Raw genomic sequence first — 25,759 nt, 5'->3', positions numbered from 1 at the left:
TCATTGTGTGGTGATTTCCGTAACATGGCAATGTGTGTCTCTTGAAGGGCTGGATTGCTCTAGAAGCAAGACCAGGACCTCCAGGTATTTGGAGCCGGGGTGACACAGGGAAGCGAGGGAAGAGCCAGGCCTGAAGAGGGACCATCTCAGATGAGGGTGCAGGGCATCCTTCAACTCCAGTCTTCACCACTGCTCACAGCCTTTCCAGAAGCAGAAAGACCGGAAACGTTGCACACAGGTTTGTCGTCTTTAGAAAAGAACATCTCAACTCTGATCTTCCCTGAGCAGATTGAATTAGAAGGTCTGCAGTGAGTCCAGAAATCAGAAAGCCTAAAAAACCTCGAGACACTTGGTTGAGAAGGCACTCAGGCTATGAACATCATGGAAACTATGGAAGGCAGTTCCGGGTAATTCTGAGTACTCCAGTTTGGTTTAAATTCTCAATTTAGAGCAGGATTTGTAAACTAAATACCTCCGGGAGTTAGGCTGGTATGGGCAATGAGAGGGGCTGATAGGATAGTCATGCAAATGTAGTAACTGTCTCCTATTCTTCAAGGGACAGCAGCAATGTCACTCCAGCAACTACTGTCATGTGGGAATGTGTGTCCAGGACACGCGAGCTTTCCATTCTCAAGAGAAGCCTGAAATGTGGATTTTATATAAATCCTCTCCCTCCAATTATTAAACGGTGGATTAAAATGCCACAAGCGCCAAACAATTCCATGAGGGGCACTAGTTGGCAAGATCAGAGGGACAGAATAAAATCTGATTGTAGTTGGACTTGTATGATGGACTACAATTGTATTTCCTCTGCTAGACAATGAAAACAGAAGATTTTGGAGCAAAGAAGGGATATGACCAGAAGAATGCTTCAGGGATATTCACATGGCTTTTTGGTACCCTTGGGATGGAGTGGAGAAGGGGCCTCAGTCAGGAGATCATAGGAGGTTCTTCCAATTGTGCAATGAGAACAGAAAAGAAAGGAGAGTATGAAAGATGCTGGGAAGCAAGAGTCTGTGAGATGTGATTGGCTGTGGAGGAGAAGGAAGAAGGAATCATCCGGAGTCCTCTATGTCTAAATATACACTACCTCTATTCATCCTTTTTCTTTTATACTTATGTTTCAGCTTCATTTATTCCACCAAAAATGATCATTTAGGTTGCATTCTGATAAGTGCCTGCTTAATAGGGAAATTTAGAATCATTTCTTTAGGGAGGAAAAAAAGCACAGACAAAATATTTCATAATCTCTATAATAAATGCAAAGAAATCGATACAAACAAAATGTGGCTTTAGCAAACTGTACATACATAAATATCATTTTTTTACTATAACATTCGACTTTTTCTTTTTCCACATAAAGCCTCCCATGATTTTATTACATCCAATTTTTCTTTATACCTTTAAAAAAAGTGCCTTTTAGATTTACAGCTTGTGCTTCTAAAGCAAGGTTAGAACATCATGCCCCAAAGAAAAACAAGGTAAAAAAGAAGCTGTCACATAAGCTCTTAAAAACTGTATGTTACAAGGTTCTCAAAGCTCTTCAGCACTGGTCGATGGGTAGATTGCTGGATGCTGACATGGTGCTCAGGTAGCATCACTTACTGAAAGGATGGATCAGTACTGCGGGAAAGCTGCCCAGATGGTCTCTGGGAGTCGCTGGGTACACACAGGACGGACCAAAGGCCCAGAGCTCACTTGTCCAGGGAACAGTGGAGGTCCTGAATCTCTTTAGCGCTGAGGCTCAGTTTCAAACAGAATTTCTTCCAAACCTTCTGCATCTATTTGCTCTCCCCCCTGTCATTGTTTATCGTCACCTCCGAAGCCATGATCTGCACACAGGGGATACGGAGGCGCGCTACAGCTGCCGCACCGAGGGCATCCGCCAAGATTCAGGTCCTCTCTTTGCTAGTCTGGGATTGCCCTTGGCCAAACCCTCCTTACGCTACCGGCACTGCTGCAGAGGGCATCGCTCGGTTCAGAGTGGAGGAGGGCCATTTGTGTATCTGAGCATGGGGTGGAACGATCGGGCAAAGTTGTTGGAGAGGGCGCAGCTGTAGTCTTCCTCTGACATTGGTACTAGGCAGGCAAGCCCGATGAGGAGTAGCAGGAGGAGCTGAAGGGGGAGCGCCGCCCGGAGGACGCGGAGCAGGAAGGCTCGGCCGGACCGAGCTGGCCGAGGCTCAGAAAGGGAGGAATCGGAGCCACCGCTTATGGACCTGAGAGAAGAATCGACATCAATAACTCAAATATCTCAGATGTTGGATGGATGCTGCCTTTGGCTTCCTCACCTTCCTGGAAGCTAAAGGGTCAGGCTGAACACAACCCAACCTGGCAATTAGCTGCCAGCCTCCTGCAGTAAACCCAGGTCATCTCCCCACCACCAAATGAAGCGCTGTTTGGAAAATGCACTGATGGAAAACAGACATTTAGTCAACTAAAGGTAACTAAGTGGGTTCAAATTCCACCCCTTAATTTGGTAAAACATTTTCCATCAACAAAGAAAACTGCTCCACACACGCTCTACCAGCATAAATTAAGTAGATCCGGGATAATTAAAATGTGGATGTTTGATGCAGTACATTTTTGGTTTAAGAACATCAGGCAAAAGTAGTTGCTGTCAGGACGATACCAGGTATCCCTCCCATCTAGCCGTCCTGGATGTGCCCAAGTCCACGCAGCAAGGACAAGAACAGCTGCGGTCATTTTGCACAGACCCACAGAGTTGAATTATTCTTAGAGTATGCCCTGGTTTCATCTTGCACTGAATCAGCAACTGGCCCTGACATTAGTGGGATCCAAAGCTGTAAGAACAAGGATGACAGTGGAGTCAGTCTACAGATCACTGGTGCTGAATGACACCCATTCCAGGCTGATCCTTCTACCCCTAGCTCTGTGAATTTGGGAAGTTCCAAGTTCCAAGTTTTCCTATCTACTTTAATTTCCGCATCTACACTGAAACAGTGTCTTAGAGATGAACCATGAATTTCAGAATTCGTAAGAAAGACTGCCTGTGAAATGTTGAAAATGGAAGTAGGTTCTGAGTAGGGGGCACTGTTTTCTCTTTGTGAGCATCCATGAATGTTTTGCTACTAGTGGAAAAGATGAGGAAAGAAATGTTATTTACGGGAGGAATTTTGTACACATACACACACACACAACACTGCAGAAGCAAAAAGAATACATGCACAAGAGAGACCCACACCTAGTAGGAATTCTCTAACGGTTTAATGGTAAGAACACTGAATGTGAGGCCACTGGAGAAATACGAAGGTGTGAAAACTGTACTGGTTACTCTGTACGATTATCTCATAAGAAAACACTATGTCTCCAGCTACGTTATTAGCCATTAATTTCTGAAGACAGATTACACTGGTATCAGTGAGGCATAAGGAGTGACACCAAAGAAAATAAATGTTAAAATAAAAAACAGACATAATCCCCTTAAAAGGGAACAGAGGGACTACTCAAAACTCTTTCATTAAACTACCAAGAAATATGTGAGACAAACAGACTAGACTGGCCCCGAGAAGCCCTGAGCAGCCACGTACCATACTATTTCTACTGCAGCTCGAAGTGTGATGAAAAAACAAATCCCTGGCCTGAACTGGGGCTGTGTTTTTCTGGTCTACAAACCTTGAACAACTCACTTCACCTCTATGTTACAAGCTCTTCTTCAAATCCTTCAAGTTAGACTAAACGGTCTTCCAACTTGCAAGTTCTGTTTACACATTTTATGTCTTCTACTGATTGGTCAGTGTAAAGTCTGCCAACTGGGAGGCCACAAGAGTTCAATCACCATCTAGTGGTCAAACTGATTAACTGCCCTATGCTAAGACCAATGAGTTATTCCCAAAGGGCTGAACAGGACAAACTGTATATTTTGTGATGATACACTAAAGCATAGAAGAAGTTATGTCACATACCTGTTAAATAGAAACTTCTCTAGTTTACCTAATTGTAAAATATTTGTGTTGAGATAAGGCCTTAGAGAGTATCTAATCCATCTTTACTTCTGTAGGTAAACAGCTAAGGAGAGTTCACATTTGATCCTCTGACTGCTGGGCGACAAAAGCATTTGTCTTGGGTTCTCTCACTTAATTCCCACAACAGTCCTCAGCGTGCTTGTCACCTTCATTTTAGAGCCGATGTAAATGAGGTACAGAAAAGTAAGGGAACCAGCTCAAGGTTATACAGCTAGCAAGTGGCAGAATTAAGATTTCAACTCTGGTATTCTCACTCCCAGAACTTGAGCTTTATAAATAGAGTAAATCACCTGCCCCAAATCCACCACTAAAGGAAGAGCTCTAGCAGGAACTCAGGGTTCCAAAGTCCCTGCCTACTGTGCTCTCTGTCATGTTTTGTTGTTTGGTGACATAAATGAAGGGCATCCAGGTCATATTTACGTCACACGTATCTCACATATAGAAGCAAAGAAGACAACACTTGTATCCTAAAATACTTGGAGGTGAGTGGTTTCCTCATGTCTAAAATAAAGGCCTCTAATCATAAAGCTTCGCAGTATGACACAGATCATCAAGTCAGAATATGGATACGAGGGCATTTTGTTTTGAGGCAGTTGTACAATTGTGGGAAAGTAATTTAGTCTCTCTGGCCTTCAGTTTTCTCCTTTGAAAAGATGAAGATGCATTAACATCCTAAAATCTTTTTGGTTCTGACAGTTTATGAATTCAGCAGTTTAAGTGTCTGGAGAAGGAAGGGACAGTTACCCATAAGCTCTGGACTGAATCTTCCTTCAATACATCTTTTCCTTGACCTGAATATATGCCCTGGAAAACAATCCTCTCCACCTGTCACCTGTCTGAGTTATAACAGAAGCACAAAAGAGAGCTCCACGTTTCTTTATTACTTGGGGTTTAAATAAAATAAGGGAGATTTCTAACTGACTCTTTTTCTTTAGGAGACACTTAAGGACATTAGTGATGGGCAGATTTATGCATATAATTGATAGTAACAATCAGACTGACAGAGCTGAATAGCCCCTCTTTGTCAATCATTAGCTTCTTCGAACAATAAAGCCAAAGATCAAGATCAAAACAAGGGCTACACACTGACTAGTCCACTCCTGAGAAAAGCTGGAAAGGTCACCATCTTTGGAATACGGGCTCAGACGCTGCAGAGTCTGTTGAAGGACACGGCACATTTAACAGCATCAGAGCATTCCGTATTAAAATTTAATTAGCGTGCGCTTTCTAATGTTGAAGAATGCCAGCCTGGGGAGAAATAATGGGCTGAGATAGAGACAAAGAGAACACACAGTTCTTAGTGAGCTTCCATGCAGTTGACTGCTCTTGGAAACGTCCAATTGTTCTACTGAAAAAAACGCCACCCGCTTGGGGCAATTACCAAGGTTTCAATAAGCCCAAAGTTGCTTCCGCTTAGGGTAAACCTGTTCTAGAGTTTCTAGTACTAACAGGTTAATGATACCAAGTAAAAGGGTACTTTTAATATTTAATCTATTGACCTAAAATCACGTAAGTTTCAAGTCTTGGGAAATTTGACAAGGGGAAGAACAAAGACATTGCACTGAGCCGTCACTCATCACTCTCCAATGGCCTTACTCCACAAGTAGATGCAGTAGAGATGGTGCTGATAGAGAAAAACTAAATGTGTGAACCTACTTAAGGAACTTAATCAATGGAGATATTTCAGATAATCCCGTCCAGCAAAAACATGCTTATTCTCTACAAGTGAATATTTATTTTATTATCTTTCTCACTCCCCTCACTCATTCAAATTTGGGGGTAAATAATTGCCCAGGTGTTGTTTCATCTCTTTCCTAAAATACGTATAGTTGTGGGAGAAGGAGGCTATAGGGGAGGGGGCCACACATACGAACACACCACAGGAAAGAAAGTCTGGCCAAGGGTTGTGAGAAGCCTGAAGAGTGTGCACGTAGAGTGTGACTCATCTCAAAAATTTTACATCATCGAGGAAATAAAATGAGTTAATTCTGTGCACACATCATTTATACAAACGAAAAGACACTTTCAATTCATTTTGTTACTTGTTAGCAAACACTGGCAGTAGAGGAACAGAAATTTTTGGTGAGGAAGTATCAGGTTGTCTACGATCGTGTTGCCTGTTCCTGTGTGAATGGTCTTTATTCCCCGGATATGTGGTTCAGAAGACAAATTCCCCGGATCAACTTAGGATTTGCCTCTCTTTATTCCAAGATGAACATTCTGGCTGGTCCTAAGCTATCTCAGGCAACCCATGGTAGCCCAAGCCCTGGAACTGTTGTTTAAAGTACCCCACCCATTATGAGCCCTTCGGTTGGGAGGAGTGGTTAACAAGCTAGGATCCAGAGTCAGAGAGACCTGGGTTCCAATTCTACAACTTCACACAGATGTAGAGAACAAACGTATGGACACCAAGGGGGGAAAGCGGAGGGAGGTGGTGGTGGTGGTGAGATGAACTGGGAGATTGGGATTGACATGGATACACTGATGTGTATAAAATGGATGCCTAATAAGAACCTGCTGTATAAAAAAATAAATAAAATTAAATTAAAAAAAATTCTACATCTTCATGCCTCTAATCCCTGGTGTCTTTGCCTGTAAAATTGGGAATGAACACGTTGGGAGGGTTAAATGAGGTAACAGATATGCAACGCTTAGCATGGTGCTTAGAACACACTAAGTGCTAAATAAATGTCAGCAACTTATCATTCTTACTTATCTGTATTATTAAAGCAAAGGTGTGATGACTCATAACCTTAGGGATTTTGCTGGATTCAGCCTTTCCTTCCAAGGAAATATTCCTGATTTATAGCAGTGCTTTCAAAGAGGCGATGCATTTTCTAAAGTGTCTGACTTGGTCCCAGGAAACACTGGGAATGCAGACCTCAAAATGTAAAAGAAACATAGTGGAGCCTTACCCTATAACTGTCCTCAGCCCCGGTATCCAGCCTGCCCCAGGGGCAAGGCTGTTTTAGGCTGAGGTGCTTTGAGAGCTTTGAATAAATCAATCCCCAGGGTGGAGTTTGACAGAAAAGACTTAGAAAAAAACACTCCACAAGAAACTGAATGGTGTTTAGAGTTAGGCCCTGGTGTACATGCAAAAACCCCACTGTGCCTGCTTAGATGTATTCGGCTCCCTTGAACACATTTTTAAATGAGGTCTTTTTTCCCTCCCTCTCAGTGTTTCAGCCGGTCATTTGCCACTTCTTATTCTGTCTCAGTTCTTTGTGCAGAAGGTACCAAAGACTAAAGATGCCCAGAGAAGTTTTGCATTTTACAATTCTCAGCTTTGGAATGAAGTTATCAATTCCCTCTCTTCAGACTACAGAGCAGTTATTCCTTTGCTTTGCTGGAAACTGGAGTAAAATCTTCCCCTTTGTGAACTTCAACTAATCCACAGTAGAATTTTGAAGAGTTATTGGCTATCAGGTTAGCCAATTTTAAGTCAAAAGTAGAGAAAAAGTACCAGCTGGCCATCATAAACATTGCTTCAAAAAGCATGCATCTTAAATAGGTTTAATCTCAAAAACTGTGGCTAGTTATTATGAACGTATACTTTCAGATGTTTTTCAAATGTTTAGAATTTTAAGGAGTCTTGGGAAGCTCCTTGTAATTGATTTAGGGGATCTCTAGATTATGACATATTGCAAGTTTTTTATGACAGGAACCATATTGTATTAATTTTGTGGGCCCAGGGCCTAAACAGAGTAGGTGTTCTGTAAACACTGGCATCAATCCATATGTAGGCTTAGAATATTATGTAAGAGAACACAGAACAGCAGCTGTAGAATCAATATGAAATATACAGCAGGCAAGCAACTGATATTATTAATATTTGACTTTAAACCACAAAAATAATACAAGAACCCTCCCTTCAAACTAATACCCAGTTTCTTTCAACTCAGCCTCTTTCCTCGCAGGAAGAATATATGCCTAAAATGTTCCCATTGCAGATCGCTGGGGTCAACATTCTAAACTGCTTGTGCTTTTGCAATAACCTTTCAAGTTTGCTGGACCAGTGCAAGATCAAACGCAAGGTAATCTCAAGTCTCAACGTGACAGCCTGGATTGTGAGTGAAGTTAATTCTTTCCCAGCAGACTCTCCGTGTCATTGCCCACGTGGGTGCACCCCAAACAGAGGTGCCAAGGAGTTAAGAAGTCCAAGAATGTTCAACCACAACCCGTCTGCCAAGCTGTTTGCCGAAGCTGGCCATTCAGGTGAAGATCGTTTGTATTCCAGGTCCTGTAAGCAGCAAAGTGAACATCATGCTGTGTGCTCGGAAAGATGTTAATAACCAGTGCTGGACAGAGCAGAGCTGAAAGGCGCCTTGCGGATGTCACAGTGAGAATGTGGCTGTCCCAGCTGCAAAGCCCCATTAAGAGACAATATTGAAGCAGTTGCTGCCCTGAGAAACGAGGCCTTTGACATTTCAGAAGGCCGTGTGACTGTGTGAAAGAATCGGGGAAATCCGGGAACCGAGCTGTGGTTGCTATTGACATCGCATAATAACATAAGAGCTTTCTCCCTTCTCATCACCATCATTTATGCCGACCACAGAATGGCTCTCTGGTGTCCTTAAAGGAATGCGAGGGGGACGTGCCCCATCTCTGTTCACAGCACACCAGCAATTTGTGGGGGGCAGATGGACCACATAAAACAGTGATCTGTCTATAGTACATGATGCCTTTTCTTGCAGGGGGCCAAGAAAAAAATCAGAGCACCTGGAGAAGCCCACCATTATCTTCAAAAATCCCTGTGAGTTTTTCTCCATTCATGTTTCGTTACTGATACTTTGTTATGGACGAAAAAAGCCCCACAAAATTGTCATCAAACCAAACCAAAGCGAAAGAAGAAAAAAAAAGCAAAACATAGTGAAGGGAAGCTTCAAACCAGAAAGCACATCAAAATCCGTTCTGCATTACTTCAGCTGAGTGGAAACCAGATGCAAAGGCCAGCCCCTTCCTCACACAGCTGGAAAGCTAAAACTATTACTCAGGGCTTGTTTACACTTCCTCATGCCCCGCCCTCCTTCCAGGAATTGGGATTCCAGCTCAGTGGTGATAAGTTTCCAGAGGGGCAAACTATTTTAACAGTGAACCGCTCATGATTGGAGTAAGGAATCTGCTTCCAAGGACAGTATTTCCATTTTTAGAAAGTTGTCTGGGGAAACATGAACTGATTAGTGGAAGGGCCAGGGAGCACAGACATCACACCAACGACAACGAAGAAGGCAAAGCACTGCTAAGTGCAGAGACAGGGGTTGTTGGAAGCCAGGCATAAAGCAGAGTGGCAGCTGTGAGGAGGCTCTCGGGAGGTTCCCGGGCGGGGGCCCTGACTGCTCTTGTTTCCAGAGTGAAAGAGCTTGCCAAGTGTCAGGCAGGTGAGTGACTTGAGTGTGCTGGCTGAAGAGGAATTTTAGGATAAGCAGAAGAGAGAAGGGGCTTATAAATTTAAAGTAATACCAAATTAGGACTTGCCATTTTGAGAATCCAAAACCCACAATCTGGATAAAACACAAAAATAAAATAAAAAGCTGGGGATGTTAGTATATTTTATTCAGGTTTGTGGGTTCTGGGAATGGTAAAATAATTCACTGATCTATTACCTGACTTATTGTAAAATCTAGAAATAAAGAGGATGATAAAATTCTGCCATGAATCAAATTGCGCTGTGACGTCAGTGATATCGAATCTTTACGAGTACACGGAATAAAAAACCATTGGATGAAGAGTACCGGATGGCCTAGGTATAGTTAAACAAAATTTTGATGGGGTCCAAATATTTTACGCTCTGAGATTTTCTTGTACTTCCCACTTAGAAAAGTCTCTTCCAATTTATTAGGCAAGGGTGTGGACTGACATGAGTAGTTTCTCAACTACCCTGAGGCAGACCAGATATAGGCCCACCTAAATTCTGGACAATTTTCATCATCCTCTTGGAGTTCTAGAACAGTGTGGAAACCAGGAGAATAAGGTACCTGCTATGTGGACTGTTGACAGAGGGTCCAGGCTGTGAGAGACTACATTTGCCTCGTGGCTGTTTGCAATGAACAGGGGTAAAGAAAGAAGAATGTTCAGTCCAGGCAAATAAAGACAAGCTACTGATGAAAATTAAACTAAAAGTTCAGCAAAGAAAATACAAATCAAATGAAATGATCAGTACCCATGAATCAAGGAAACTGGCTTTTCTTTTGTTGAAGAAGTGAAATCAATTTACATCTATATTATTCATCATTGAAGAAATATGGCGGTTTGGGCATTCACACCACAATGGGTATATTTCCCTCACTCTTCATGGTAGAAACACAAATGACTCCACACTAGCCAAAGGTCTCTGTATATTTACTTATAATAAATATAAAATTCAATATGCCGTGCCACGTATTTCAAATATACCTATTTTTCATCTTCTAGAACAATATTAAAATTCTTGGTAGATTAAAAATAATGGCAGTGTGAGATTATTCTGTGTAGAGTGATGAAGACCCAACAAGTTAAGTACTCAAGTTAAATAAAGCCTAAAGTTTGACTCGAAAAGCCAGTATTCCTTCACATTCTTAAACTAGGATCTATAGGAAACTAGCGAATGTAGTAAAAAACAATCCTAAAAAGATAATAACATTTATCAGCATAGAACTTAAGTGTTTATAACAAAAAAAGTACAAATGAAACCAATACTTCTAAAAACTAAGGAAAATGGAATGATAATAAAAATGAATATAATCATAAAGCCAGACCAAAAAAAGTAACAAAACGAAAAACAAGCTTCTAATTACACAGAGAAATCAAGGTAGAGAGGGTAGCAGGGGCCAAATTGGTCTTTTTCTCCTCATTGTGTGCCAGTGAGACAGCCCCCCAACAGGCCTTGTGGGTGAGTCATCTTGAGTTGTTGCCACTCTGGGGGCAATACGATCGCCGAAAACCTTCAAGACCACCTTCAGGAGCTTCTCTGCTTGAGGGTCAACAGAACCTCCATTTGTCTTATAAACTCAATGGTCTCATGAGATGCTCACAGTTTTGTCCACCTCTGGCTGAGGCACCCTTTTAAGTGGAGCCTACATTTTTGGGGGTGGACTATGGCGGAGGTGGTTTGAAGGGAGGGGCCACCAAAGGGACAAGGGAGCACTGTTCTAGAGATGGCCCTGTGAGCAAGAAAAATAATCTGCCACCCTGCATACCAACCAAACGTTGAACCTGATTCTTTTGAAAAACAGAACTGCTCTTTCCATTCCTGAGTGCATGTGGGGAGGGTTTGAGGCAGGGCTGAGGAAACAGAGCTTCTCTGCGTCACTGTGTGACAACCCCATGTTGTATGGGGACTCCTGCTTTGCAAGGGGAGAGCCCGTGGACCCTGCGTGAGGAACCAAGACTGTCACGCCCCAGTGGTCCCTCCCATGGGCCAACTGAAAATGACCAGTGGAAAGTTACCGTTTTCTGTCTGTTTGGGCTACTTCTTCCTGATGTAGGACTCACAGATCCTGAGGTGTCCAGTTCATCAGCAGAAGACCAGGAAGACAAATCCTACGTGGGAAATAGATTCTCTTAATGATTCCATGTCCCAGAGCCACGATGGCTTTGTGATCTGCAAGTACTTCCCACCCCATCCCTATCTATCCCTCAACCCACTCCCCGGGAAAAACAAGAATCAGATGACTGCAGGAAGAACAGAACCTAATACTTCTAGTGTGTTGGGCTTTCCTGGTTGTGAGTTTGGCCCTTCTGGAGAATACAGGTGGAGCTTTGTTATTACTGGGCCGCTTGGAGCTTTATTATTTCTTAGTGACATGGACGGGAATGGGTTGAAGTGAAGGGGGTAAAGGAATCTGCCTTACAGCTGCAGGGTGCTCAGGCCGGAGAGAAACCAAATCATAGAAACAAAAGATTGTCAGTCACCCAGGAGCCTGCCTTTTAGCATCAGAGAAACTGTATTGTTGCTGGCACCGCTGTTATTGTGAGCAGGTGGTTCTTTTGCCTGCACCATGTTTGTGTGTTCATAACAGGATTTCACAATTGAATGTTTGAAGTCTTACCTGCAAATGCATTTCTTAAAACCAACAATATTACCACGATGCAGTAAATTTAAAAATAAATAATAGATAAACAAACAATTAAATAGATAAACAAATAAAAGTGAGCATTGAACATTTTGTATGGTTTAACTGCCAGCTAAGGAGAGTTCATACCTTCTAAGGTTTGAATATGAAACTCATATGCAACAATTGGTTGTGGCCTACTCTCGCAGTGTTACTGAAAGCACATGAATTCTTAAATAAACTGGGTAAAATAAAATGCCACAGTAGTGGTGGTAATAGGGTTAGCAGTAACAATTACAAGAGGTTTTTGGGATGTAACAGAATCAAAAGTAGTGTCCTATTATAAAAGTTTTTGAGTTACTTTTTTATTTTGAGCCAGACTTATAAGAGCAGTGATTGAGAGGGGACACTCTAGTCTCACAAGTACTACATTCAGAGTCTCTAAAATGGATATAGATGATGCTTGTTTGGTCTCCTGCAGGACATGTTACACAATGATGTCTGTTGAGAGCTTACCTGCTGACTGCTTGACATGTCTAATAACTTCTCCAGCTCCTTGATATGACGACTGACCTCCTTCAAGAGAAGTTTGAGCCGATTTCCAATCACATGCACTTTTTCTTTGGCTTCTAAACAGTCTGTGCCTTCAGCATTCACCAATAGTTGGCAAGACATGTCTTGCAGTGAGGCCACTTTGAGTTGGGATTCCAACAGCTCATGCCTTATTTGCTATGAATATCATAAGAAATATTTTTCTAAGAATTTTCAATAATTCGAGAAAGTTCCAAAGGTGCACAATGACATCACTTTAACTTAGTGGACAATTAGACCTGGGCATCAGAATGCTGTGCTCACACAAGGACGGATACAGCAGCCCATGACATTTGGGAATCAGGGACCTCTGTTCTAATCCTGCCTCTGCCAAAATGTATCCTATAAGACCCCTGAATCTTTCTGATCTCAGTTTTCTCATTTGGTAAAATGATGATATTAATTCCTGCCGGGTCCACAGTAAGTATTACTGGAAGGTTCAAACTGGTGAATGTATGTTAAAGTATTTAAAATATAAAGTGTTATGCAAATGAGACATAAACTATTCTTTTAAAAAGAGAAGTAAAACATTAACATATAAATATAGAAAAACTCAAGTATGTGGAGGTATACTCAGATATCTATTCAAGATTTTAAAAAAGATATATGGGTGATTCATCACTCACAACTTAATGTCTGAGGTCAAAAGTCTAGTAAAAATGCAGCTGCATAGCTATTTCCTCCTGGTTTCTAAGACCTTTATGATACTGAACTAAAAGCTGACAATTCTGTTAGGTTTGTTCGAGTGTTAAATGTTAAGAAACAGCATTTTAAAAATACAGAAAGTGACAAAATGCAAATCATTTTATCCTAATGGAACTCAAATATGCTTCTTTATCTTCTATAAAATCACTTAAGTACTCTGTACATTATATTGTCCAAAGTTCTTTTTATAAGAATCTACACAGAAATCCTGTAAATTTCCCTTTGAATTGAATACTAGAAAAAGTTTCTTGCTCCTTGAGAATTGGTTTGTTTCCTTTTTGTCAGGTAATAAAAATCATTTAACTTATCATGTTTCCCTTGTTGTCTTAACTTTCAGAAAACTTGGTGCTAAGGTTAGTGTTGAATCCGTATACTTAATTCTTCTTAAGAAGTCTTAATGGTCTCTATTTTAATTCCTTTAATTATCAGCCACCCAATATATTCTAGGGACGTAGATTCAACACATACAGTTTAAATTTAAAATAAATGTAATTTGCCAAAGAGCTGCCTTGATAAAAACAATCTAATTAAGATGAAGACCGTCTGAGATTTTTAGATGAGCAATGGCTTTAGAACCAGATTCTAAAGCTAATAGATATCATCTTCTATGTACATGTTTGCTTCACAGAGATGGGAAATCACGAGGGGTAAAGAAAGACTAAGAGATTATAATATAAAAAGTAAATAAGTAGCACCACCTATGACATAACCAGACGCTGCCCGAGTCCACACATCTTACCGTAAGCTGTTTGAGATGGTCCTGAAGTATCTCTGCATCAAGGTTAGAATCAACAGGCACAATTTCATTTTTCCTTCTGTCAATGTTCTCAAGCATAAGAAGCAAACCATGACTCATTTCATGGAAATCCTAAAAAAAATATGGAGCATAAAATCATTTTGAATGAGATATTTTTCTTTCCCTCATAGCTTAAATATCCATGCTTTACAATTCCTACCGTTGGTTTTAAGATCTTATACACAACTCCTTTCTAAGGAAGGCACTAGAGCTGTCGTAATTATCTGAGTTCATGTTCTTACCAAAAGCATCTAATTTATTACTCGAGGGAAAAATTAGACATAAGGAAAATTGGCATCAAAACGCTTAATTTCTAGGGCTATAATACTATGTAGAGAGAAGCAGCTCTGCTCCTTTGTCTTCCCATCTTTGAAGGCCTAAATTCAATCCCATCTCTCCATGCGTCTGTGTATTCATTTATTCAAGGTATAGTTACAGAAGATCTCCAACGTGGGAGGCACTGTGCTGGGAGGCGGTGCAGGGGTGAAACCACAGCTTGGGTACCTGCTTTCAAGGAGCTATTATTACTCTTGGGGCACCTATAATCCTGGGAAACAGGCTTCCCATCCTGCTCAGATTATAACCCAAACTCCTGGCCAGGACCCACAAAGCCCTGCATGATCTGCTTCCTGACCACCTCCCAGGTCTTTCTCATCCCTTCCTTCCTCTCTGACTACTTTCTGATCACACCGGCCTTTCTTCTGTCTTTGAACACACTAAGCCCTTTCCTGCTTCTGGGACTTGCCATCTGCTTGACCTCCTTCATGGCAACATCTTTCCAAGAATCAGCTCAAACATCCATAGAACTTCCCCAATCACCTTCCCAAAGTGCTTTTTTCGGTTACTCTTATCATCAACATCTGTAAGTAGCTTGGTTAAACATTTAATTGCATTTTTATTGTCTGCCTTCCCCAACAAAAGCAGAGGCTGGGCTGTATCCTGCCTGCTTAGTGCAGTATCTGTCAGACTGTAAACACCTGGCAAATAATTGTGGTCTGAATGGATGAGTAAATATTTGTAATGCTCACTTGGATATCCAAGAAACGTCTTTCTATGTGCTCAGAAAATACCTGTTGAATGAATAAAGAATGAGTCGAAGGAGGAATGGTGAGGCTGAGATAAACTTGTGGGAAGAGGCTCTTGTTAGCTGTAAAGAAGTGGGGTCTTTGAACTCCTGGTCACATGTACAAATTCTCCAGTAAAATGAAGACTTTGGGCACAAAGTTATCTCACTCAAATACTGACTTTGGAGAGTAACTGTCCCCCTAGTGATCTTGATAAATCAAGTCACAGACTCAGCTACACTGGAAATGTTTGACTTCAGAGCATGGCCGGCCCAAAGCCCCACAGACCTGACACTGCATCAGTGCGTCCTGGAGAAGGCCCCGCCACTCCTCCAGCAGGGAGCACACGCGCTCCCAGCGGCCATTCATCTGGGACAAGCGACCCTGCAGATCCTGGCTCTCCTCACTGCCAGTCTGGGTGAACTCGGAGCTGCACAGATTGATGGAGAGGATGATGGCCTTGTGGTGGTCCACAGCTTTCTGGAGCTCCTGCAAAGAGAAAGGAGAACAATCAAACAAGGGAAATAACAATAAAAATACTAAAGAAAAATAGTCTAAGACCTTTGGAAATGCTTCACACAAATTAAAAGACCTATTAATTAACACTGGCCTTAGCAGGATGGCTAGATAAGATACAGTGGGTGCACACCACTGGAAACCACACTGTAGTTAAAAGAGATGGATCAGATGTACGCTTGACGATGTGAATTAATCTTCAGAAAATGTGGTATAAAGTGAAAGAGAAACAGATTGATATGGGTGACAAAACAGCATTTATGTAATTTAAAATACATGTGCACACACACAAGTCCACATTTTTCATGAATATATATGAAAAAAGAATATGTGTTAAAATTTCAGAATGGTTGCCATGGGTTTGAGGAATTGGGATGAAGAAACAGTGGGGGAAAAAGGATAGATAAATAAAATTAAGGGGAGCTTTGCAGGAAGCAATGATGGCCCTGGGGAGTGAACTAATAAGGAGTATGATTAACACCCATATTCCCAGCATGGGAGTTCAACAACAGACCAAACCAAACCAAACCAAACCAAACCAAACCAAACCAAACCAAACACAAACTGGTCTCAACGCTGTGTGCATAGGCATGAAATGGGAAGCTTGATAAGAAAGCAGATTCCCAGGCCCTGGCCTCCAGCTGTTCTGACTCCACAGGCACCGAGGGTTAGTGGCCCACAGGCTGAGAACATTGCCTCTGTCACAGGCCAGATTTTTGTGATGGTAAAGAGGATGAATTGTATTTCATCAGCTAAGCAATTTAGTTTAGTTTCCAAAAAAAACAGGTGACTGATTTTTTTACTGTGTGCATTTCCCCAAAATCTAGAACTAAATTTCAAGAATTTAAGTACAAGTTTATGTATTAATAATTGAATATCTGGGTACTGTTTAAATATTCCCAGATCAAGGTAGGGTCAGTGATCCTACAAATCACATCTACTCAGGCTACATTTTATTATAATTTCTCACCATTTCTGTTATGTTTTCAACTTGTCTTAAATTTGCACTTTTCAATGGATTCTTAACATCCCATAATGTAGATTCAACCACAGAGACAGTATAAAATCAAGAAATGTTGTAGAAAGTACTAGGTTATTCCACAGATTTATTCTCAGAAAACAGATAGGAAAGATGGGTAAGAGGTGCAGAGGAGGGTGGCTTTTTCTTATCACACAGGCTGACTTTCAAGGTCTCATTTTTCCACTCTGATCTCGCTTAGGTCTCAGACTCTGGCCAGTGTTTGTTTCATCAACTTATTTGGAATTGGTTATAATGCAACACTGCCTTACATTTTCCTGGAGAGAAACTAAAGTAATTGAAGTACTCTAGAGAAAAAAGCATTTTGTAATCCAGATCATGTAAATTGCATCCTTCATCCTGAAATTGATGGAGCTGGTGCAGAGGCTACTCTATAAGAAGTTTGAGCAGCTGTGCGGAAGACTCATTTCACTGTTTGAAAATTTAAAACAAAACAACTAAAACAAGCCAGAAATACAGCACCCCAAAAGAAACAGCATACAGAGAAATCAGGGAGAAACAAAGGCAGTGCGCTTAATCCTTGAGCCTGGAGAGCCCGGTAGCCCTCCTTTTCTGAGGAAGAGCACAGCTTGACGTTCTCCAAACAAAAAGGCAGGACCAAGAGACCTATTAAGAAGAAACTGAGCTCTCCATCCACAGTATGCTTACAAAAAGTCTCCACATATCAATGCATTTCAATAGCTGGGCTGAGAAGGATTTTTAAGATCTAGAGAGGGAGTTAAAAGAGGTCATCTTGTGCACTACACCCACCCAGGTCAAAATCAAATGTAAACGTCAGGTGTTTTACTGCGATTACTCCACGGGTTTTGTTTGCTTGGATTCATTTCACTGAAAATTGCTTCTGCCACTACTATAATCTATTTCAGAAGTTCTGCTGATTCCAGAATGTCAAGTGGCTTCCTTAGGTCTCCATAAACTCACACGTATAAGATCTGGGAGAGGACTCCTCTCCAACTCTAGATATAGACTTGTAGGACCCTGAGGACATAGCTGTTATTTCCTTTAAAAGAGGTTAATTAGGTCCCAGAGGTACCTGGATATTTCATGAAATTTTAATTGGTCATTTCTTAGCTACCAATTCATCAAATCATGATTATTTTCCTGGGGCTGGTTCTGCAATGCAGTCCAGCTCTCAACCCTTCCTATAAACACTCTGATCTGGGGTGGCTGGGGAAGCGTTCGTGTCCGTTTGTGCTGACCACTCCCCCGCTGCTGTGTGACCGCACAACGGCCAGGGCTAGCGGTGTCATCTGACCGGGCATGCCGCGTGGCAGCTTTCTGTCTGGCGCTGCGGGAAAGGCCGAGGGTAGCTACCTTGAGCTTTTTGATCTGGAGCGCGATGGGCTGGATATCAGTGCTGCACTGCAGGCGCTGAAGCCGTTCCAGGTCCTCCTCCGTCTCCCGCAGCCAGGTCAGCACGCGGTTCAGGTCCGAGTGAAACTGCTGCCACCTCTGGGGATTCTGTTTCGTCCTCAGCTCCTTGCTCAGGGCCTGCGCCTGGAGGAGCTCCCAGCGGTCAATCACACCTGGCAAGACAGCACACGCACAGGATGGGGAGGGATTGTCCTCCACGGCGAACGTTCAGGAAATGTTTGAAACCTACGTGGGTGGCTAACTTTAAAACAGCAACAGAAAGAAAAGTAACGCCTCTGGGCATTTCTGTTGTTGTCAGCTGTAAATAACAGTATGGTGGCTGTGTTTTTCCTAGCTGCATCTTTAATGATAATGGAGAAAAGATATTAACTACCTAAGATTTAACGCTGTAAGGAGCTGTATGAAGTAATAAGCATTAAAGTGGGTGAAGATAACATTCAACTCTTGGTTTCCTTCTGCAGGAAAGCTCTGAGAGTGTACAGAGCACACACAGAAGATTCCTGACTAGTGATTAGAGACAGTGCCTTAAAATACATGGGACATGGGGGAAAAGACCACTGTCATTATTTTCACCTCCCCCTCTGTCCCCAGAGATCATTGTAACATGGAGGAAAGTTCTCAGGATAGAACAGTGTAGAATGAGGTCAGTGGCACAGTGGAACTCGGGGGCAACGAGGTGGGTGCTTCGAGATCTTCTATTTCGCTCTGTCTTGAATTGAGCACAACCCACTCACCAGCTGTTTGGGTTTCGGTGCTATTCAGGTTAACAAAGCCAGGAAAATGCTCCTCTTCCTCGGCCAGTTTGTGCTCCAGTCTTTTCACTGAGTCTATACTGCCGCTGCATTCACCCAGCAGTTTCATCTGTTTAGACACAGAAAAGAGGCCCCCCGTCACAAAATACTCAAATTGTCATGAGTGCAAGAACTCCCGGGGAAAATATCTCTGGAGTTCCTCAAAAAGGGCAGTAGCTGTGCGCTACTTCTCTGTAAAGAGTTAAGCCGCTCTGCTGAAAACAAAAAAGTCAAGTTCAAAAACATGCTTCTTAAACATGTGACACATTCATATTTACATAAAGCAATGCCTTGAAGATATACTTGGCACACGTGGTTTTGCATAAGTCTTCAAAATTTCTTTTAAAATTTATGAATCGAAACAGACTAAACCGATCTGGGATTTAACACTCAGAGCCCCCAGCTGGCAATACAATACATAGTTTTTGGCAAGCTGCTCCCTTTTTCTTAAACTGAAGTGTGGTAAGAGTAATATTACCACAAATCTCAAAGGGACATTTATTTGTATTAAATAATTAAAATACTTAAAAGAATAAAGCAATATTAAAGCCAGCTGTTTCATGAGGAAATTTAAGCAATGGTTAATAGATACTAAGGGAATAAATTCTAACATCGAAAGAAAAGCTTCCAACTCCGTGTTTAATATCATGCACAGTATTCAAAGATTAAAAGAACAAATCATTTCAAGACACTCCTGCTATACTGATCATAACATTTTCTTTCAAAGCCTTTAACAAATTACATTGCTATTAAGTTACTTTGATTGCTTTTGAGTGGTGTTAAGTACAACCTCAGTGATGTCGGCATGCTCATTGTGAAATTATATTTTTAAAAAAGAGGTTCCACTATAAAAGAAGTCAGTATAATAGGCCAAACCAGACAGGAAGTAAGCTCACGATTAATGAGTCTTCTGTGATTGTGAGGATATTAACGTTAGCATATATAACTAGAATGGTTCTCTCTCCTGGTTTCAAAAAGAAGTACGTGTGTGTTGTCATTAGGCTTAGGGAAATTAATTTTTCTTTCCTTTTACAAAGCGGTCTTTTGGGTGTGAAAAGAAATGATATGAGGCATAGAAGAGATTCACTTTCAAATCCTCTCGCATAAGTATGTGTAGGAAAACAGGTAATTCTCTGAGAAAAGTTATTCAGTCGTCAGTAACCTAAGCAGAGCAAATGAAGTTATTACTTTACAAAAAGCTTCGAAAATGGAACTGGTAATACACACAATCTCTTGCCATCTTTTCCCCAAATCTCTGTTGTTAGTCAGAACTGTTTTCTCCAGAAGGAGCATACAAATAACAGAGCATTAAAAAAGTCCCAAGATCATCAAGTGAATCAAGACACCTAGGAAAAGAACTAAAACAATTCCGTGTTAGTAATCTACCAGCTAAAATCTGCTGCTCCAAGGATATCCTTGGTCAGAAAATCATTAGCTGCATTTGGAAAAATGGCTGCTTTCAATTAAATGGATTTCACTCAGTTCTCCGTGTAAAGGACCAGGCTGGTCATTAGGGTAGATCAGTGGGTCTGAGCACAGACCAGTTTTGCTCAAAAGGTAATCTACTAACAGGGCTTTGTTTTGCACACACATGAGTTCAAGGGCAGCTTGGTACATGGAGAGCTGACACAACCCTCGTGCCACAGATGGACTGTTCTTTGTCACACGATTGTGATTACCAGGTACGTGTCAGGATCACGAGGGTCCGGATACTCACATAGCCTCTGTAGCTGGAGTCTAGCTCTGGTCCTGTGGGAGTTTTGCTGTGGATGATATTCTCCATTTGCTGCATCTGAAAGTGGCTGTCATCCAGGGCTTTGCCCAGTTGTTGGATCTGTGACTCCAAGGTGCTAGGATCCCCTGCAGTGTCGACCATAAGAATCTTTACAAGCTTGACATTCAAGGAGATGGTTAAGAAATTCTACAGCTAAGGCAGTAGAGAGATGGTACGTGCGTGGGTAATCATAAAGCACATTTAGTACCAACATGTTGGTGGGTTAGGAGTTCGAATTACCAGACCAATGAATGTGCTTGACCAAGAGCCCAAGCAGACTGGGTGTTGCACAAGGGGCCTGTGGTGGGTTCTAACAGCCTCTGCTTCTATTCCCTCTTCCGGCTCATCCCCTGAAAACTGCGTGTTGTAAGCTTTCTAAAGACCTCAGGTGATGGCTTCTGCTCCCCAGTAACTAGGAGGCAGTTACATCTCAGGCTTCCTCTGCAGTCACTTATCAAACAGAAAAAGACACACCCTCTAATTTTCCTTTCGGCATCTCAGTAGAAGATAGTGCCTCTGAAGTCCCAGGTGGCTGCATCATTCACTTAAGGCGGGACTTCAAGTGAACCAAGAAAAGACTAGCTCAGGACGGGTATGTGTGGAGGTACCAAACTAGCAATGGCTTGCTTTTGTTTCAAACCTGAAACAAAATCAGGAGAAAGCTAAGATTTTACTGTTTCCATCCAGGTATGTTCTCACTCACAGCTTAGAACTTCTAGCTCATCTCCTTTGAGAGATGTGATATCCTTTGGCAAAATTATTGTGTGTGTGTGTGTATTACAGTCTTTGAATTCAACAAGAACATTGATCATCAGAGTGAAGCTAGCACAGGGTGAAAGCAGAATAAATATTAGTAAGCTTTATTAATTCTTTTTTGGAAAAAAGACCTTCTAAATACACCTGGAAGAGGTTTCTCACTGGGAATCACTCAGGCAGTAACCATTTCAGTAATGCTACTTTACTTCCTGTCCTTTTCCTTTTCTGAAAAAACTAAAGTGTAAACTAATAAACTCACAATTCAGTATCCTATCACTGTGGTCAAACCCTATTCTCTCCAATGTCCTCCAAATTACTGACCCTGAGCTACAGTTTGTCTAGAGCAACATTAAGCAAAACGAGATCCATTTTCCTTTCTTTAAGCCTTCTTGTTTCAGGAATAGTTCTGTCCTTAAAGGAGAATCTAATTCTTTTTTTTGAAAATCTAAGTCTTAAGATACTGTGGAATACATTCTCATGTCAAATTGCTTTATGGGGTAGTAAGACTTATTCAACTAAAAGTATAATTTTTTAGAGCTGAATATCTGATTTCACCCCTTGTCTTATATGGGACCCCTGAGATCAGGAGGATGAATGGTGGGCCTGAGGTCACACGTATAGGCTGGTGGACTTGGGACCGGATCCTTGAGCCCTGATTCCTCAGCCAGAGGTGGGTCTGCAAGCCCTCCTCGAAGTCACGAAGCCAGACCTGCTACAACCAAGCAGGGCACTAAAGCACCAATGCTAAGACTAGTGTTTCCATCTCCTATTTTCTGCCATTAATGGGCATCATAGGTTCACACTTACTGAGAGTGATTACCATTTAGCAAGTTGAGCAGTTGCTTTATTGCACTTGATTATTGGAATCTTATTCTTGGTGTTCAATCAACCAAATGTTTTGGTTTTTGTTTCTGAAACAGCAGTCAGAGAGGAAGGTTCTGCCTTAACATGCTTTTGGCACAGAGCAGTGAGAGGTACAGTAGATGTGCTGGGAGTGGAGGAGGCTTGTTACAGGTGAGGGACAGAGGGGCACTTTGGCTTTTGGCGCCTACCAGAGGTATTTCTGATTGCACTTTCTGTGAGTTTAACATAGGCCTCGGGACTTGCGGGGATCATTACATCTGCAAAAAGAGCACAGTCTAAGTTGACAGCTAAGGTCTGGAAACCTTGATTCCCTGATGGCAGGAAAATAACTTTCTTAGGGAAAAAAAGGAAGTTAGTCATCCTCGGCAGATAACTCTTGAACATACAGAGAGGTCTGAGTACGATCACCAAAGGGTTCCTGAAATAAATCATAATAAGGGCTCACGTTGATTGAGTGTTTTACGAGCCAGGTGCTGTTCTAAGCACTCATTTATCCTCACAGAAACCCTACAGGGTGCATGGAAGTGTTATTCTCATTTTATTGATAAGGAAACTGAGGTTCAGGGGAATGAAGTTACTCATCCAAGTTTCAACGGTAGTAGTGCCATAACTGGGATTTCAACCAAGACAGTCAGGTTCTAGAGCAGCGCTGTCCAATAGAAATAACGTGAGCCACGTAGATTATTTTAAAGAGTCTAAGGGCCACAATGAAAAAGTAACAAGAAAGGGATGAAAATAATTTCAATACTTAATTTTACTAAACCAATATACCCTAATTCTAACATGTAATCAACATAAATACTATTATGCATATTTTACATGCTTTCCTTTGTGCTAAGATTTTGAATTTTGTGTATTCGTTTAAGTGCATTTGACACAGCAAATCTCAGTCTGCACGGTCACATTTCAGTGTCCAGCTGTCACGTGTGGCCGAGGGCTACATAGTGGACAGTTCTGCTTTAGATGCAAAATGCCTAACTATTAGGTTGCACCATAAAAACAAAATAGAAATGAGAGAAATCATTTTCCTTTTAGACAGTGTCATACCCTTGGGAATCCAACTGTGAACCATCAGAAACAAGCAGAAACTCTCTTTTAGAGAATGTGTGAGATGCGTTTACAAGCACTACAAATTGGCCTCCGATTATTTATTCTATTTTTACTCACCTTCCTTACAATGCTCCTCCTCCTCTGTCCATCCCTTCACTATATGTGTTTCTTGAAGTTTCATACTTCTTGTATCCCTTCATACACTCTTCCTGTGTGATCTCCTTCCTTCCCTTGGTGACCACTATGTGAAAAACTACCTAACTGGCATTTCCGGTTCCTGAAATTCAGATCCATGCATCCATCTACTGCTGGCTTTTTCCCTTGGGATAGTCTACAGCATCTCAAGTTCAGGATGTGCACAGAGGAACTCATCACCTCCCCCTTTCTCACTGCCCTGCCCCCGTGGCTCCACAGACACCCAGAACATTCTCTCCTGCTCATGGTCCTCAGAGCCTAGGACCACCTGCATCTTTCACCAAGATGCCCAAGCCAGAAAATCATTTCAATCCCAATTCGATCAACCATCAGTTATGGAGGAGCTGTCTTATGATTTCTCAAAGCTCTTCCATTCTTTCCATTCCCAGTGCTGCTTCCTTAGTTCAGGCCACCATCATATCTGTGCCCTGGATTGTAAAACAATTCCTCTTGGACTCTCTTTCAATGTGCCCTTCTCTAGATAGTATTGAGACAGGTTCTTTGAAAATATGCACCGGGACTTCCCTGGTGGCGTAGTGGTTAAGAATCCACCTGTCAATGCAGGGGACACGGGTTCGATCCCTGGCCGGGGAAGATCCCACATGACGCGGAGCAACTAAGCCCATGCGCCACAACTGCTAAGGCGGCGTGCCACAACTACTGAAGCCCGCGCGCCTAGAGCCCGTGCTCCACAACAAGAGAAGCCACCGCAACAAGAAGCTCATGCACCACAACGAAGAGTAGCCCCCGCTCTCCGCAACTGGAGAAAGCCCGTGCGCAGCAATGAAGACCCAATGCAGCCAAAAATAAATAAATAAAATAAGTAAATTTATTAACAAAAAAAAAAAAGAAAAAAAAAGGAAATATGCATCTGATCACATTGCCTCCCTCCTTAGAGCCCTGCTGTGGCTCTCCATGGCCTTCATGATAAAAACCAAACTCCTTTCCATGATGAACAGGTTGCTTTCTGACCAGGTCCTGGTTTGCCTTTCCACCTCCTCTTTGTTCATTCCATGCCTCCCAGTCTACAGCCTTGTCATTCTGGACAAACTCCAGGTGACCAAAAGCGCTGAGGCTAATCATAAGTCCAAGATGGGCATGCTTTCCTTTCTTGCTCTGAACATTGCTGCGTCCTCCTGACCAACTCCTATTCATCCTTCAGGTCTCAGCTCAAGTCTCTTCCCTAAAGCCTCTCCTCCTCAAAGCGCCAGCTTAGTCATCCCTGGGCTGTGCTTCTACACCACCATGTGTACATTGCTATCCTAGTGCCAAACATTGCACACAGCCGTTCCTTACTTGTCTGTGTTCCACACTAGAGTGTGAGCTCTTTCAGAAGAAAAGGAGCTGTGTATTTCCAGTACTTATAAAGTGCTTGTCATGTAGTAAGAACATAAGTATATGTGGGATAAATCAGTGGCCACAACGCCAATTTTATATTTGCGAATCATGTTAATATCCAATTATATATTTGTGTATAAGTCCCCCTAATGGGAGAAGGAAGATGATTCTGCTCAGCACACGGATTTCCAGTACAGTATCCACTCCTTTTCATTTTCTTTCAAGCTAGCATACAGGAGGAGCTCTTTCTTACCTGAGAGACCCACAGCTCCCCTGAGGTAGACGTCTTTATCTTCCTGACCCTCTTCGTCCTCAGAGGGCAGAGCTCTGGACACAGCAGACTCTAGGTCACGACTGAGGTCGTAGTCATGGTCCCACTCCAGAGGGATGGAGTCCACACTGGCAGGGGTGTCTCGTCCGGACCTCTCGCTCTGGAGGGGCTGGGCGAGTGAGAGGGAGGGGTTGGAGGAGGGCTGCGGGGAGAGCACGCTGTCCGCGGAGGTGTCACGCCAGTGGAGGTCCGACAGAGCTGCAGCCTCCTCCAGCTCCAGCTCCCGGTCAGAGAGGTCGTGCTCGTCATCTGGGAGCTGGAAACGCAGTCAAGCCAGCCCTGTTACCGCAGCAGTCAGCTGACCCCCTTCCCACTCTGTGCTCTGCCTTTCACCAAATCTCAGCACTCAAGCTTATCGGGACCACATTCCTACCTCGCTGGGGGTCATTTTAAACTTCCTATCATCAAATAAATAAGTATCTTCTGATAACTTTTTTAAATGTCTTATACATTAATCTAGTAAATTCTCAGTTTTATCACGGAAAAATGGAAATAATATTAAGACCTACTTCAAAGCACTGATATAAGATTAAATAAGATAATGTAAATAAAGGCAACC

At 42.2% G+C, this 25,759-nt stretch overlaps 1 protein-coding gene across 15 annotated transcripts in view; it reads right to left on the bottom strand.

Moving 5' to 3' along the window:
• Positions 1–1,237: 1,237 nt before the first annotated feature.
• Positions 1,238–25,759, bottom strand: part of SYNE1 (spectrin repeat containing nuclear envelope protein 1) — a 463,872-nt gene continuing 439,350 nt past the window's right edge. For 9 of the 15 annotated variants that reach the window (XM_057527506.1, XM_057527507.1, XM_057527508.1 and 6 more), the window contains 11 exons: positions 25,123–25,456; positions 22,475–22,543; positions 20,610–20,752; positions 18,836–18,962; positions 18,042–18,253; positions 15,461–15,661; positions 14,052–14,180; positions 12,533–12,745; positions 11,412–11,504; positions 9,962–10,020; positions 1,238–2,219 (listed from right to left, as the gene is read on the bottom strand). In XM_057527506.1, coding sequence (XP_057383489.1) covers positions 1,979–2,219; positions 9,962–10,020; positions 11,412–11,504; positions 12,533–12,745; positions 14,052–14,180; positions 15,461–15,661; positions 18,042–18,253; positions 18,836–18,962; positions 20,610–20,752; positions 22,475–22,543; positions 25,123–25,456 — 1,821 coding nt within the window. In that variant the 3' untranslated portion in view covers positions 1,238–1,978. The remainder of the gene's footprint in view (positions 2,220–9,961; positions 10,021–11,411; positions 11,505–12,532; positions 12,746–14,051; positions 14,181–15,460; positions 15,662–18,041; positions 18,254–18,835; positions 18,963–20,609; positions 20,753–22,474; positions 22,544–25,122; positions 25,457–25,759) is intronic. The other 6 variants (XM_057527512.1, XM_057527513.1, XM_057527514.1 and 3 more) reach the window with 4 other exon arrangements.

Source organism: Balaenoptera acutorostrata, chromosome 14 (genome assembly GCF_949987535.1).
Source record: "Balaenoptera acutorostrata chromosome 14, mBalAcu1.1, whole genome shotgun sequence".
Classification (NCBI taxonomy): Eukaryota; Metazoa; Chordata; class Mammalia; order Artiodactyla; family Balaenopteridae; genus Balaenoptera; species Balaenoptera acutorostrata.
This window is presented reverse-complemented; position numbering and strand designations above follow the sequence as displayed.